At 37.8% G+C, this 16502-nt stretch overlaps 1 protein-coding gene across 1 annotated transcript in view; it reads right to left on the bottom strand.

The window, feature by feature from the left end:
- Positions 1-16502, bottom strand: part of LOC308252898 (S-adenosyl-L-methionine-dependent tRNA 4-demethylwyosine synthase TYW1) — a 145889-nt gene that overhangs the window by 12808 nt on the left and 116579 nt on the right. Inside the window, exons 14-15 of the mRNA XM_080677741.1 lie at positions 10795-10905; positions 2818-2985 (exon numbers count right to left, since the gene is read on the bottom strand). Coding sequence (XP_080533867.1) covers positions 2818-2985; positions 10795-10905 — 279 coding nt within the window. The remainder of the gene's footprint in view (positions 1-2817; positions 2986-10794; positions 10906-16502) is intronic.

The following is a 16502-nucleotide window of genomic DNA, read 5'->3' as shown; positions in this document are numbered from 1 at the left end:
CTATCTGGTTCTCTTGCTCTCCCCTCTGCTCCTTTACTTTGAATTTATATTAGTTCACACAAACACTCCATCCATGCTTTTGTTCCGGCCCTCCGGTCCAGTTTAAGAACCCATTGTGGCCAAAACAGGTTTGGCTCAGTGGATAGAGCGTCGGCCTGCGGACTGAAGGGTCCCGGGTTCGGTTCCGGTCAAGGGCATGTAACTTGGTTGCGGGCACATCCCCAGTAGGAGGTGTGCAGGAGGCAGCTGATCGATGTGTCTCTCTCATCGATGTTTCTGACTATCTATCCCTCTTCCTTCCTCTCTGTAAAAAATCAATAAAATTAAAAAAAAAAAAAAAAAAGAACCCATTGTGGCCCTCAAGTCAAAAAGTTTGCCCACCCCTGCTAGTGTCTCTTTATATAGAAAATCAATCCTATCAGATTAGAGTCCCACCCTTATGGCTTCCTTTAGCATTAATTACTTTCTTAGAGGCCCCATCTCAAATACAGCTACACTAAGGGGTCAGGACTTCAACACATGAATTTTGAAATAACATAAACATTCTATGTATAACAGTAGGCGACCCTTAAATTAGCCATCAGGAAGAGAACCAAGATGGTGGCATAGGTAAACAGCTGTACTTGCTGCATCCCACAACCACATCAAAATTACAACTAAAATACAGAACAACTATCATCCAGAACCATGGGAAAGCTGGCTGAGTGGAAGTACTACAACTAGAGAGGTAAAGAAGAAAGCACACTGAGACTGGTAGGAGGTGTGGAGGTGCGAAACGGGCTGGTCCGGCACCCAGGTGTGCCGCTTTTTTAACTGGGACAACATCAAATGTAACAACATTCACATCATAGGTGTTTCAGAAGGACAAGAGGGGAAGATATGAAAACCTAATCCTATCTAATAAAGAGGGAATATGCTAATTGACCCTCATGCTGTAGTAAAGATGGAGGCACCCACAGCCAATGAGGAGGGGATATGCTAATTGACTGCCACACCCTCAAAGATGGTGGTGCCCACAGACACAAGATGGCAGCGCCCAGTCCCCTCAGTCCCCTCAATCCCCCAGCCGCCCAGGGCCTCCCGAGACAGGTAACCAGGGCCGGCCGAGGCTTGCGCAGCCAGCAGTGGCAGCAGCAGAGGTGAGATGGGTCATCACCTTCCCCTGACTGCCGGGTCGCCTCCCACCCCTGAGGGCTCCCGGACTGTGAGAGGGGGCAGGCCAGGCTGAGGGACCCTCCCTCCAGTGCATGAATTTTCATGCACTGGGCCTCTAGTTATAGAAATAATCATGGAAAACTTCCCTTACCTGTTGAATGAAACAGACACAAAAGTCCAGGAAGTACATAGAGTCCCAAACAAGATGAACACAAAGAGGCCCACCCCAAGACATGTCATAATTAAAATATCAAAGTTTAAAGACAAAGAGAGAATCTTAAAAGTAACAAGAGAAAAGCATTAGTTATGTACAAGGGAGCGCCCATAGACTATCAACTGATTCTGCAACAAAAACTTTGCAGGCCAGAAGAGAATGGCATAAAACATTCAAAGTGATGAAAAGCAAGTACCTACAACCAAGATTACTCTAACCAGCAAGGCTATCATTTAGAATAGGACAGATAAAGGGTTTCCCAGATAAGAAAACACTAAGGGACCATGAGTTCATCACCACCAAACCAGTATGACAGTAGCCCAGCCTTGACTTTATAATTTTTTGGTATTAATCTACCTTTATGGTGATATAATTCACATACCATAAAATTCAACCTTTTAAAGTATACAATTCAGTAGCATAGTTATGAACATGTGCAACCAACACCACCATATAATTCAAGAACATTCTCATCACCCCAAAAAGAAATCCCATAGATATCAGCAATCACTTTCCAATCTGTTCTTCCCCTAGTCCCTGGCAACCATCAATCTACTTCCTAACTCTACGGGTTTACCTATTCTGAACATTTCCTATAAATGAAATCATACAATATGTGGCCTTTTGTGTCAGACTTTTTTCACCTACTACAGTGTTTTCAAGGTTCATCCATGTCTACTACTTTAAAAAAGCATTTTTAATGGAGAATTTGAATTAGAAACTAGGCAGAGTAGTATAAACCTCTATGTATCCATCATCTAGCCTCAACAACCCCCAACCCATCCACACATCACGTACCTCACCTGAATTGCATTCCAGATACTATATTGTTTCTGTGTAAATATTTCCATAAGGACATTTTATAATAGCTGTTCTAACAGTTAGCCTCCTGATCAGAGTTTCCCTTCTTATTTTAATGGCCTACATCTACAAAGAGCTGAATTTTTTCTTTGCTAGGCATTATTTACTTAAGAAATACACTGGATTCATATATCCTGCCTAATAAAAGCACTGAAGGGGAAAAATGGAAATAGAGTCATGAACCAAAATATCTGATCTAAAATATGATAAATACCTCAGTATTTCTTGACAATCAGAAACACTCATATGGAGGTTGTTTACTGTTTAGTTTTCCCTCATCACCCCGGAAAAGGACTAGAGGTTATTACAAGCAGTTTTGCTTTTGTTTTTTAGCATGCACTAATTACAATCCAGAAAGCACTTCAAACGCCTAAGTGAGGACTAAATACAAAGTAATTTCACACAAAAGAAGAGCGTTTATGAGCCCAATAGATAGACTTTAGGGTTTTTTAAATTATTGTTTTAGGAAAGGTAGCAAACAAGCAAATATTCACTGTTATAAGGTGAGGGGGAAATTAAGAGGAAAGAGAAGAAAGGAGAAGTAAGGATAAGGGTGGCAGAAGAATTCATATTCAAATTAATCTTACCTTTTTGTGAGCAATCAGGAGGCAATTGGAATGTTCATGTTCACAAGCAATTTCATAGTCAGGGATCAGGTCCACCAATTCACGGACAAAGCGTACTACTTCCTCATGCCAGGGCACGTTGGCCATGGTAAGACTGCTTGCTGAACTCTCTCCACAGTAGGTAACACCCTGTGGAAACATTACAATAGTTAGAGACAATTACAGACCTGTTTAAATGTCATAGAGAAAATTTCAGAGCTAAAAAGGCTTCTAGAGTTCATCCAAACCAATCCCATCTGCATTTTAAGATGAAGAAGGTGATACAAAGATGATAAAATTGCTTGGGAACTAATACAAGGAGTTAGCGACAAGGACAGCACTGGCGCTCCCGGGCTGATCGGTGTTCTTTTCACTCTATAGTGCTGGTGCTTGGGTATCTTTGCTTGTGTCATGTATCACAATATTATTTGAACCAATAACATATCTTTCCATTCAGATTCATTTGGGATCTATAATAGATTAATTCTCAAAGGATGACAGTCCCCTAGAACAGTGGTCAGCAAACCGCGGCTCGCAAGCCACATGCGGCTCGCGAGCCGCTGTTTGCCGCTCGGTTGACTAATGAGTTTGCCGACCACTGCCCTAGAATAATAATGCAGGCATAGTTGACACCCATAAAAATTCACTGAACAATTTATTCACTGGGAAAATAAACTGCGCTCCCATTTTACGGTACAGTTTAGATTTGAGGATAGTAAATTTTATGTTAAAGGCTGGATAGGGATTCCATTATTATTATTTATTCTTTAAAGATATCACTTTGTAATGCATTTTGTACACACACACACACACACACACACACACACACACACACACACACACACACATATTCATGCCAAATAGGAAATACCTCTGTGGATGTGTATACATGCATTTAAGCATGCCTACATGTATCTCACCTCTATAGAAATTCTTATTCAGTGAGATAACTTTGGTTCTATTTTGAACTCTACCTGACAGCCCAGTCATATAAAATCCAAAAGTTTCATAACTAAGTTCTCTACTGGTAGATTACATAATGATAAATATTCATTTTTAAATAATATTGGATATCTTAACTTTGTAGGCTCTTCAAACACCCCAGAATCAAACTTTCTTAACAAATGGTTTGAATATTCTAGATATGCTACTACTAAGTAGGGAATACTGAAATAAAAAACATGCACCACACACACACACACACACACCTCTCTCTCTCTCTCTCTCTCTCTCTCTCTCTCTCTCTCTCTCTCACACACACACACACACACACACACACACACACACACACACAGACTCACACTATCATTAAACGGGGTAGAATGACATTAATGAAAAATCCACAAATGAACTCTGCAGAGTGACCCTGACCCTACAGATGGCAGAGCCAGGACTTGGCTGAAAACTCAGATGAGCTCTGCAGAATGCTCTGTTCCAGATGGCTGTGCAAGAAGATTGCTGGTCTACTAGACTGAGATGACCTTTGCTGGACACAAACCTTAGGTGACCCAGCTTAGTTCTAGCAAACAAGAGAATCTTCTCTATTAGCCCAATAATTTATTGAATTCATTAAATTGAGTCTGAGTTGTCAGTGAATTAAAAAAGCAAGTAGTTTTTAAAAATCTTTAAGAAAGCATGGCTGACAAATTATGCTAAACATACCCGAATGTATGAAAATGATTTATTGATAGATAAAATTCGTCACAAAAACAAACTTTACTTCAATTTAAATACTGTTTATGATGCATGAATTATATGAACAGCCATGTATGGAACAGTTATTTCAAAGGAATTTATTTTTAATATTTAAAAAGCTAGTTCATTGAAGCAGAGGGTTTTAGATAAGATCTTATATTCATGACAATGGCTTTGGAAGATGTTTAATATTTCTTATTCAGCAATAATAAATCATGAAATATTAAGGAGATATTTGGCTTGGAAATGAAATTAGAGAATGAATGTCACACAGTTCATTATTATGCCTTCACATAATATTTCTCTACACATTCGCATGATGCTTTATAGCACTTTCCAAAGCACTTTCACATAAAAGTTCTCATTTTAACCAAACCAAATCTGCTGGGGTCGGCAGTACAGGTAGCTTGAACCATCCACAGAGCCTGAGCCTTCACCATGACAGAAATGCTATGGGAAGAAACCAGTTTCAGTGAACTGGTCTGTGAAGTCACTTTCGGGAACCCCTGAGCCTTCACCAGCATAGCTCCTAATGCCTCACTCTATGGTGCTCTCTGCCTTGGCTTCTTCACTTCTTCCAAACTCTGGTCTACCAATGACTTGTGCTGACTTTATTCCTGGTCACACTTAACCCTGAACTATCTAAAACCACTATCGTTTCCCTCATATCACGGCTATCTGCCACCTTCTCACCCCACCACCACACCCCACACCCTCCCCATTTATTACCAACATCACGTTCTTTCCTCACAACTTTGTAAAAATAACAACCTTAAGAAAACAGATGGGCACAATGTGGCAACTGGAAAGTAGTCATTCACTCCAGAAACTACAGGTTGAGGATTAACAAGCAGACCCAAAGAAAGTTCCCAAAGAACAGGACCATTTGTACATCTTCACGTTTGTAGTGAAAAGCATAGCCCACACCATTTTCAGGGTATAGGAATGACATGGGTATAATGCTGCAGAATGTCATTAAAAAACAAACAAACAGCACAAGCTTCTCAACATGGCTTTGAGGCCTATTCTTCTCTGGACCCCCAACCAATCTATGCTGAATGACCTAAAGATCAAGTAACAAACTCTTCTATGATAAGAAACCCCAGAACTCTTTTCTGATCTAATATAAAATTTCATTCATATTACTCAGAATTTGTCTACTCTTTAATGATCATGAACCAACTGATAAACGCTAGTTAGGTATTACCATGTACATGAACAACTGGTACTATTCCTTATCTTCACAGAAAGAGTGAGGCTATGCTAACCCATTTGTTTTGCAAGATGCATTCTGTAAGGATTGAGTTCTTATAGACAGTTACAGTGCAAAGGGTAAGAGAGTCTTGTATCATTTGGCAGCAAATAATTACTGAGTACTTACTATTCTCAAGGTACAATGCCAGGAGAGAATACAAAGGCAGTATTTCATTTATAAATAGTGTTATAAAAGTTTTTCAATGAGACAAATGTTTGTAACATGAAACACATTTTCACAAACAAGCAAGCCAATAATGATGGTTAAGATTCTCGGGTTAGCAAATAAAGGCCTATTTAAGCCTAACAAAGCTAAAATATATGTTAATTTACTGGGCATATAATAGAAAAAAATATTTTACAAGACTAGCACTGAAAGAAAAGAGGAAATCAATGTAATAAATAGCTTCCATTGATTTAGTTTAAATAAATGTGCTTAATGGAAAGTGAGTTAAACATTTACTGAATCCAGGAATACCCATTACCCCAATAAATTTCTTCAAATAAAGCTATTACATTGCTACTATTATTCTAATTTTAATCTTGAGGAAGTTTAGACTCAAGGAAGATAGTAACCTGTCCCAGCTCCTTCAGCACCTTTCAGGAATGTATCAAAGCTGTGCTCTTGCCCTAGCCGGTTTGGCTCAGTGGATAGAGCATCGGCCTGCGGACTGAAGGGTCCCAGGTTTGATTCTGGTCAAGGGCACATGCCCAGGTTGCAGGCTCGATCCCCAGTAGGGGGTGTGCAGGAGGCAGCCAGTCAGTGATTCCCTCTCATCATTGGTGTTTTTATCTCTCTCTCCTTCTCCTCTCTGAAATCAATAAAAATATATATTTTTTTTTTAAAAAAGCAAGAAAAAAAAAAAAAAAGCTGTGCTCTTCCCTCTTCCCTACTTGAGACACCAGTGTGGGCAGGCTATGAGAGACTCTGGCACCACCACATACACACACATCCAGGAAATACAGACAAAAGATATGAACAGTACTGTGTTTGCTTCTGCAAAGAACCCCAGGCATATCACTAACCCAGGGTCAACTGGCACTATCCATTTCACATCTTCAGAGCCTTTTTTATGACCCTGAGGCACTATTAAATTTTAATACCAACCCCTTTTGAGGGATAGGTCCTAGAAAACTTTTTCACCAACAGCATAGGTAAGGGATAAATCTCCAAGTGCCATTCTGTGCCAGTGGGTAAATTTTGTCCTAATTCAGTCTTCAACTGAAGTTAAAAGCACCTAGTCTTCTGTGCTTTAAACCCAAGTCCTGTCTCTGCCAGAGCTGACCTCCACACTTACACTGAGTGGCCAGATTATTATGATCTCTCAACGCATAATAATCTGGCCACTCAGTGTATATCCTATATAATAAAAGGCTAATATGCAAATTGTCCCCTCGACCAGGAGTTCGACCAGCAAGCAGGCCGGCCAACCGAGATATAGATAGATATAGATAGATATAGATATAGATATAGATATAGATATAGATATAGATATAGATATAGATATAGATATAGATATAGATATAGATATAGATATAGATATAGATATAGATATAGATATAGATATAGATATAGATATAGATATAGATATAGATATAGATATAGATATAGATATAGATATAGATATAGATATAGATATAGATATAGATATAGATATAGATATATATCGCACTGAGTGGCCAGATTATTATGTGTTAAGAGATCATAATAATCTGGCCACTCAGTGTATATGATCTGTGGCCTATTTGAACCTATATGTGGTTCAAATTTAATAAGACCAACATAGAACGCATGAAATTACTTCCCAAACTTACCTCCCTCCTGCCTGGGTCTTTCCATCTCAGTAAACTGTTCCACATCCACACAAAGCTAAAAATCCAGTGCTATTATTGATTCCTTTTGTTCTTTCACTCCCTACATATCATCTAGCAATAAGTTCTGTTGGTTCTACTTCCAAAATTTATCCTAAATGCAGTCACATTTCTCCAACATATATTACCAATGACCTTCCTCAATCCATCACATGTCTTGTTTGAATTAAGCAATAGCTTTGTAACTGGTCTGCCTACTTCTACTACTGCCCTCTATACTCTATTTATGACAGCAGCAAGGTGTTGTTTTACAATCATAAATCAGACACATGATTCTCCAGCTTAAAACACTTTGGAAGTACACCCAGTATAAAGAAAAGCTTACCATGAAATTTGGTATAAAATCCAATTCTCTTATCCTTGCTTGAAAGACCTAACAGAATCTAGCCCCAGCCCACTTCTCTGATTCATCTTCTGTCACTGCCAACTCCAGCCGCCCCACAGAGATCACATAGGACCTCCATATACTATCTGTGCCATTTGCTCAAACGCTCTAATCCCAAGCCTTTGCATATTATGTTGCTTCTTAGTATTTAAATACCAGTTTTGAAAAAGTCATCTTCTCAGAAAAGCCTTCTGGCTTATGATATTTAGAACAGCCAACCACAATATCAGCAAAACAATATATGCATCAACCCACTTATAGGAATCCATCCCAAAGAAACATTGGCAAAGCCCTGGCTGGAGTGGCTGAATTGGTTGGAGCAACACAGGTTGGATTCCCAATCAGGGCACATATCTAGGTTGCAGGTTCAATCCCTGGTCAGGGGTGCATACAGGAGGCAGCCGATTGATGTATTTCTCCCACATTGCTGTTTCTCTCTTTCTCTCTCTCTCTCTCTCTCTCTCTCTCTCTCTCTCTCTCTCTCTCTCTCTCTCCCCCCCCCTCCCTCCCTACTCCCCCCTTTTGCTCCCTCTCTAGAATAAAAATAAATAAACCCAACAAATAAAATAAATGAAATATTGGCAAAACCATGACACAGATAACCAGATATTACATGTCTCCTGCTGGAAGTATACAATACCACCAATGAAATAATCTTGAAATGCAAACACACACACACAAGAATCTGATCAATCCTCTCTTTTATTATTTTATTTTATTGTTTCCATCTCGGTTTATCACCTAGATCAGTGGTTCTCAATCTTTCTAATGCCACGACCCTTTAATACAGTTCCTCATGTTGTGGTGACCCCCAACCATAAAATTATTTTCGTTGCTACTTTATAACTGTAATTTTGCTACTGTTATGAATCATAATGTAAATATCTGTGTTTTCCGATGGTCTTAGGTGACCCTGTTAGCGGTTCTCAACCTGTGGGTCGCAACCCATAGGTTGAGAACCGCTGCTGTAGAGCCTAAGACCATCGGAAAACACAGATATTTACATTACGATTCATAATAATTTTATGGTTGGGGGTCACCACAACATGAGGAACTGTATTAAAGGGTCGCGGCATTAGAAAGGTTGAGAACCAACGACCTAGATAAATCAATCTTTTCTTGATCTAACTACCAATCCACAGGAAATATAGAAAACATAGGAAAATACAATCAGCAGAATCTAAAATATAAATATGGGGAACAAGCCAGGATAAATAATCACTTTCTTCAACAAAATAAATTACAAAGAGGAAAAAGCATATGGAAGAGAAATTAGATTAAAAGACAAAGAGAAAAATAATGTATTTACAATGAATGGCCCTTTTTGGATCCAGATTTAAAAATACCATTAAGCCCAACCAGCATGGCTCAGTGGTTGAGTGTCGCCCTATGAACCAGGAGGTCACAGTTCCATTCCAGTCAGGGCACATGCTCGGATGCGGGCTCCATCCCCAGTGTGAGGCATACAAGCTCTCTCTCCCTTTCCCTTCCACTCTGAAATCCATTGGGGTAAAAAAATACTGTTGAAATAATTGGTCCAGTATGAAACCTAATATGTGCTAATACTTTAAAATTATTGTTAAAGTTGTTTAGTTATGAGAACAGTATTTTGAATAAGTGTTTAAAATGAATACACATCTTTTAGAGTTATATATTTAAACAGTTATGAATCAATGATATAATGTGGGGGTTTGCTTCTAATAATATGGTAAAGTGAGAAAATGGGTAAGAATATAGCTGAAACATGAGTTGACAATTTTTTAAGCTGGGTGATGGACAAATGGAGTAAATTAAACCAGTCTCTCCACTTCTTATATGTTTGAAACTTTCCATAATAGATATTTATTTAAAAGCCAACCAATTATTCACTATAACACTTTAATTTCCCAGCATATTAATGTTACTACAGTTGACCCTTGAACAGTACGGGTTTGAACTGCACAGGTCCATTTATTGACACATTTTTCTCAATAAATACTATAAATGTATTTTCTCATCCTTATGATTTTCTTAATAAAATTTTCTTTCCTGTAGGTTATTTTATTGTAAGAATATAGTATATAACATATATAACATTATATACACTGAGTGGCCAGATTACTATAATCTCTGAACGCATAATCATCTGGCCACTCAGTGTATATATACATATATATTAGAGGCCCAATGCATGAATTCGTGCTGGGTGGGGTCCGGCCAGCCTGGCCAGGGGGAGGGAACATGGGCAGTTGGCTGGCCTGCCTGCTGGTCGAACTCCTGGTCGAGGGGACAATTTGCATATTAACCTTTTATTATATAGGATATACACTGAGTGGCCAGATTATTATGGGTTGAGAGATCATAATAATCTGACCACTCAGTGTATATCTTAATCAACTGTTTATATTATTAATAAGGCTCTGGTCTTAGTAGGCTTTTGGTAGTTAAGCTTATGGGGAGTTAAAAGTTATACACGAATTATCAAGTGTGCTCCTAACCCCACATTGTTCACCGGTCAACTGTATGTAGTTTCTAATTATTCAGTTTGTGATGATTGTCTACCTCTCACCAAAATAATATTTTTGTGAGAACTAATGCTTAGTTTTTACTGCTACTATCTCCAATGACTAGAACAGTGCCTGGTTCTTGATTAATATTTCTGAATGAAAACATAAAACATCTGGGCCTCCCATAGAATGTAAAAAATGTTAACTCTAGGATGATTAAGAAAGCGTCACAGGAAAAGGGCACAGCAGTGGCCAGCAGGGGCTTACCTTCACTTCGATGAAGTCAGGACGCCCTAGAGACACCAGCTCAGCATAGGCTTGGAGTTCATCCACATTCCATGCTTTAACTAGAGTCAGTCTGTAGACAGTCCGCTGTTGCTAAAACAAAGGAAAAGCCAACTTTGTTTTTATCTCAGTAGAAGTGATACCTAGGAAGACTTTCAAATTCCTTCAACCCATAGAGAACCCAGGTAAGGTGAAATCCAGCATGAACTTTTATAAATTGAACTCATATCTTTTAGAAAAATGAAAAAGGCATAAACAAAGTAATAAGATTACCATAAGCCTTACAAAGGCAAAGATTAGCATATTTCTTTTCTTTCACTCACAATATCTAACAATAATAGGCACCCAAAAGGTTCTTGACAAAGACGCATTGAATGAGATTTAGTAAAGAACACTAAGTTGACCACATAGTTTTAGACTGTCAAAAAATTAGATTAAGGAAAAGTAGCCAGTTACCAAAGGGGGGGAAAAAAATGAGCAGTTTTCCTGGCATAGAGTGTGAATACTTATCTATATTCTTTCAAGTATGGTGTGAGACAGGGATTCTTTCTCTTCTATGTGGAAATTGAACCAGTGTTAAACGTTGAATAATTCATTCTCTACTCCATGATTTGTAATGTCTGCTTATTGTAATCAAGTTTTCATATATTCATGGATGTTTCTGAACTTCCTACTCTGTGATATTATTAGTTTTTTTATCTTGTCACAGTACCACACTAACTATAGCTTTATAATAAGACTTGATATTTAGCACAAACAACCTTAGTTCTTCAAGATTGTTTTTCTTCAAAATCATCTTGCTTATTCTTGGCCCCCTAATTCTTTTTCATATTTATTTTAGAATTACACACACACACACACACACACACACACACACACACACACACACACACACACACACACACACCTTTCCTTTTCCTTGCATTCTCATGTTGTAAATTTCTGTGTTAGCGTGTTAGTAGTTCTCAGGGCACTGGTCGTTTTTACACTGTGCAACCTGTGCTGTTCAATATGCCAGTAGAGCTACCCCTTCCAACCTCCCCACCTCCAAAGGATGGAGAAACACTGCTCTGTATTACTCCTTTACTTTCCTGAAGTGTACATACTGTTGCTTTTTAAATTCTCTAGAGGGATATTTTTTCTGCTTTAGAGTGTTTTTTACAATCTCTTACTTACCCTGTTGGCTGCTAGAGCGCCTAGCCTGTTTTGTCTGTGCATTTTGTACTTCTCAGCTTTCTCTGTGGTTTTTCAAGCAATGAGCTTAAGTATCCCTTTGACCATATGGCCATTAGATACATTATAACATACAGTTGTGTGCGGGTATTTATGTATTTATATAAAATATATGTGTGGTTTCACCCTCCTCCTACTCCTTCACAGAGACATCTTCCTGCATATTGACCACGTTTCCAGGAGGATGTCAAGCCCTTCTTTTCCTTTTGCTACTGGAAATAACTTATGCAAGTGCATGAATCTTCAAACTAACTCTGGCCACACTCTGTCTCATATTCTTGCTGATATGCAGGGCCTTCTGAGGCTCTGCTGAACCTAAGGCAAATATTTTCCCACTTCCTTTACTATTAGTAAGTTTCTGGTCTTTGAGCAGGAGAATTTTTTTTAAGGCACCTGCTATGATGGATAGCTGAGATCAGGCATGCCAAGTGACTGATAAACTGATCCAATCTCAAGAGTCAGAACAATTAAAAGATGTGTGTGTATGTATATATGTTTTCTGATCCCACAGTTTTTGTTGTCTTTCCTTGCAAGTCTTTTTTTTCTGTGTATATACATATATATGTGCCGTTAATACTATGACACATGTACAATTTTGTTTTTAGCTTTTTAAAAATGTAACACTATTACATTAAAATTACCTTTCATCATTTCTTCTAAAATAGTTATTCTCCATGGGAACAAGGAATCAAACAAAAACCACATCCCCCTTCCCCCTCTCTACTCCTCTCTGAGAATCACACCTGCATGAGCTCTTCTTTTGTTAGGAGTGTGTTCCTTTGCTGCGTTGGGATGCACATCACTGTTTTGAAATGTCATCTTCAGTGTTAGTTCAATAGTGATATCATAAATCGTGTAGCCATTTCTTGGGATTGAACATCTTGAGACCTTATAATATATCATTATTATAAATAAAGCTGGAACAAGCATTCTTATTCATCAGTATCTGTCCACAATTTTAATTATTTCCAAAAGTAATTATTGGGTCAACAGATTTGAATATTTTTCAGATTCTTTAATCATGTTGCCATGTTACTTTCTAAAATGTTTGTACTGAATTACGCTTTTACCATCAGTGAATTAGTATGTCTTTCTTGCTAACTCTAAGCAGTAATGAATATTGCTATTACAAAAAAAAAAAAAAATCTGTGCCAATTAGATAAGCCAAAGCGGTACCTCATTACTGCTTCAATTTGCATTTCTTTGATTACTAATAACTTTGTACCATATTTTAGAAGACCATTTTATCTTGTTTTGACATAACTTCAACTCAAGTTCATCTTCAGTTGCAACTATCAAGATAAATCATTGAAATGAAGAGCTGTAGTCCTGGGGTAAACTAACATTATCCAGAATGTGTAGCACTGAAAGTTGTCTAATTAGAAGCAACAAAATTCTAACTCATAACTGTATATTTTTAACTTTTTATTATAAATTTTCAAAACACCCAAGAAAAGAAATAATATCATAAATTTCTGTATAACCATGATATTAGCTTTGACAGCTGTCAGCATTCCACATTTCTTATTTCATCCATCTTCCTACTTTTTTTGGTGTAGGGAAGACATTGGCATATTTCAAATTAAATAACAAACAATATAATTTTATCCATGAATACTTGTGTAAACAATATATATAAGGACCTTTAAAATTTGAATGCCTCCCCCAGCACTTTGCATATAGGTTTTTTTTAATAGGCTTTATTATTAGAGAATATCAAATATACAGAAAAGTGCACAGAGCTTAAATGAATAGCCTGATGAATTATTACAGTTGTAATCTCTTGCCTCAGGAATTTCCCTTCTAGAATTAATTCTAAGTAATTCATCAGAAATGTGAGAAAAGATGTGCATAGATTTTCACAGTGATATTAAACAATAGACAAGTTAAGAAAATAATGTCAAATCCACTTTATGAATGACTATGTGCCAATTAAACTTGATGTAATAGAATACTTACACAAAGGACTGCAATATAGTTCTCAGTGAAAAAAATCAATAAGCTAAATAAGCTTCCACTTTAGGGAAGTAGAGAAACAAGAGCAATATAAGCCTATACCAAGTAAAAGAAAAAAAATAATAAAAATTAGAGCTGAAAGTAACAGAAAACCAATAGAGAAAAATCAACAAAATCAAAACCTTGGTCTTCGAAGAAAAAAAAAAAATGAAATTGACAAATCTCTACTGAGGCTAACCAAAAAAAAGAGAGAAAATATAATTTATCAATATTAAAAGTAAAAATAGGGATCTCATCACTACTGATCCCCTGGACAATAAAATGATAATAAAGGAATACTAAAAACAACACTATTGCCAACAAATTTTGAAAACATAGATGAAAAAAACCCAAATTCCTTAAACACAAAATGCACACAAGAAGAAACAGATCAACTGGATGGGAATTTATATATATATATATATATATATATATATATATATATATATATATACACACACACACACACACACACACACACACACACACACACAGAGCAACTGGATGGGAATATTTATATTTATATTTATATTTATATTTATATATATATTTATATGAAATTGAATCAATAGTTAATAACCTCCCAAAACAGAAAGCAGCAAACCCAGATGGGTTCTACCTAACATTGAAAAAATAAATGATATCAATACACCACAATCTCTTCCAGATAACAGAAGCAGAAGGAATACTTCTCAACTCACTCTCTGAGGCTAGCATTACTCTAATGCCAAAACCAGATAAAGGCATTTAAAAAAATAAAAAATATATCTTTCATAAGCATAGATTTTCTTTAAATCCTCAATTTATAAGTAAATTGAATCCAATGATGTATAAAAATAATATACACGTGCTCACCAGTTGAGATTTATTCCAGGTATTCAAAACTGGTTCAATATTCAAAAAATTACTCAACATCACATATCAACAGACTAGTGTAGAAAAATCATGTTATATCATCATATGAATTGATGCAGAAAAGCATTTGACAAATGCCAACACTTTTTCATGATACATTTCTCAGCAAACTAGGAATTAGAGGCATTTCCTTAACATTATAAAAAATACTTACACACCCACACTAAGGGGCAGAGCCACCTGACTTTGATTCAGGGCAAGCACACACAGAAGGCTGTTTACCACAGGGCAGAAGTGGACCTCCTGCCAACACAGTGCAACTGAGCAACCCGGTCTCCCGGGCAGATCAGGGACCCTGAATCTTCACACAAGAGGCAGCATTGATCACCAGTGACTAAACTCCATTCCTCATTAAGTGCGCCTGAGCTCCCTGATTCCCAGTACATTCACACTAAGAGCCAGTGACTCCAATTCTTGGTGCATGTGCACACAGGGCCCTGATTCTCAGTGTGAGGTAGCACCAAGAAACAGAGACTCTGATACTCGATTCTCGGCATGGACACAGGGAGCCTCTGACTCCTGGCAATAGGGGACTTCAATTTTTGGCACATGCCAGTGGGTTCTCTGTTTCAACGTGGCGCAGGCAGGGTCCCTGATTCTAGGTGGACACACGAGGCCACACTAAGTGCCTGTGACTCTGACGCAGGGCGAGCGTGGTTCCCACCAACCAATAGCAACCACACGTCTTGGTATCAGAGCTCTTCAGTGACACTTGGAGGGTGCAAAACTCCCACCGCACACAGTCCAGGCTCCCGCAACTCGACATCTGAACCTTCGGGTGATAGTCAGAATGGGGAGACAACCAAGCAATCCCCAGAGGAAAGAAAAGGAGGAATCACCAAGTAAGGAAATAAGTGAAACAGAAGCATGCAACATGACAGAAAAAGAATTTAGAGTAATGCTCATACAGTTCATACACCGGATGGACGAGAAAATCAACAACCTATGCAAAAATCAGGAAGAAATGAAAAATGATATAGCTACAATCAAAAACACCATGGAAGGCTTCAACAGTAGACTAGAAGAAGCAGAGGACCGAATCAGCGAGTTAGAAGATCAGGTACAGAAACAAGCCCAATCTGAACAGCAACTAGAGAAAAAAATTAAAAAGCAGGAGGAGAGCCTAAGGGAGCTTTGGGACAATGCAAAACGAAATAAGATACGTATACTAGGGCTGCCAGAAGGAAAAGAAGAGCAGCAAGGATTAGAAAATTTATTTGAAGAAATAATGACAGAAAACTTCCCTGATATGGTGAAGAAAATAGTTACTCAAGTACAAAGAGTCCCAAAAGACCCACACCAAGACACGCCATAATTACAATGGCAAATGTTATCGACAAAGAGAGAATCTTAAAGGCTGCAAGAGAGACAGAGAGTTATCTACAAAGGATCCCCCATCAGATTATCAAATGATTTCTCAACAGAAACACATCAAGCTAGAAGGGAATGGAAGGAGATATACAAAGTGATGCAAAGCAAGGGACTCAATCCAAGAATACTCTATCCAGCAAGACTATTAATCAAAATTGAAGGGGAAATCAGGAGCT

Source organism: Plecotus auritus, assembly GCF_963455305.1.
Source record: "Plecotus auritus genome assembly, chromosome: 7".
NCBI classification, from domain to species: Eukaryota; Metazoa; Chordata; class Mammalia; order Chiroptera; family Vespertilionidae; genus Plecotus; species Plecotus auritus.
The sequence above is the reverse complement of the archived record's forward strand: the minus strand, read 5'-3'. Positions and strand labels throughout refer to the sequence as shown.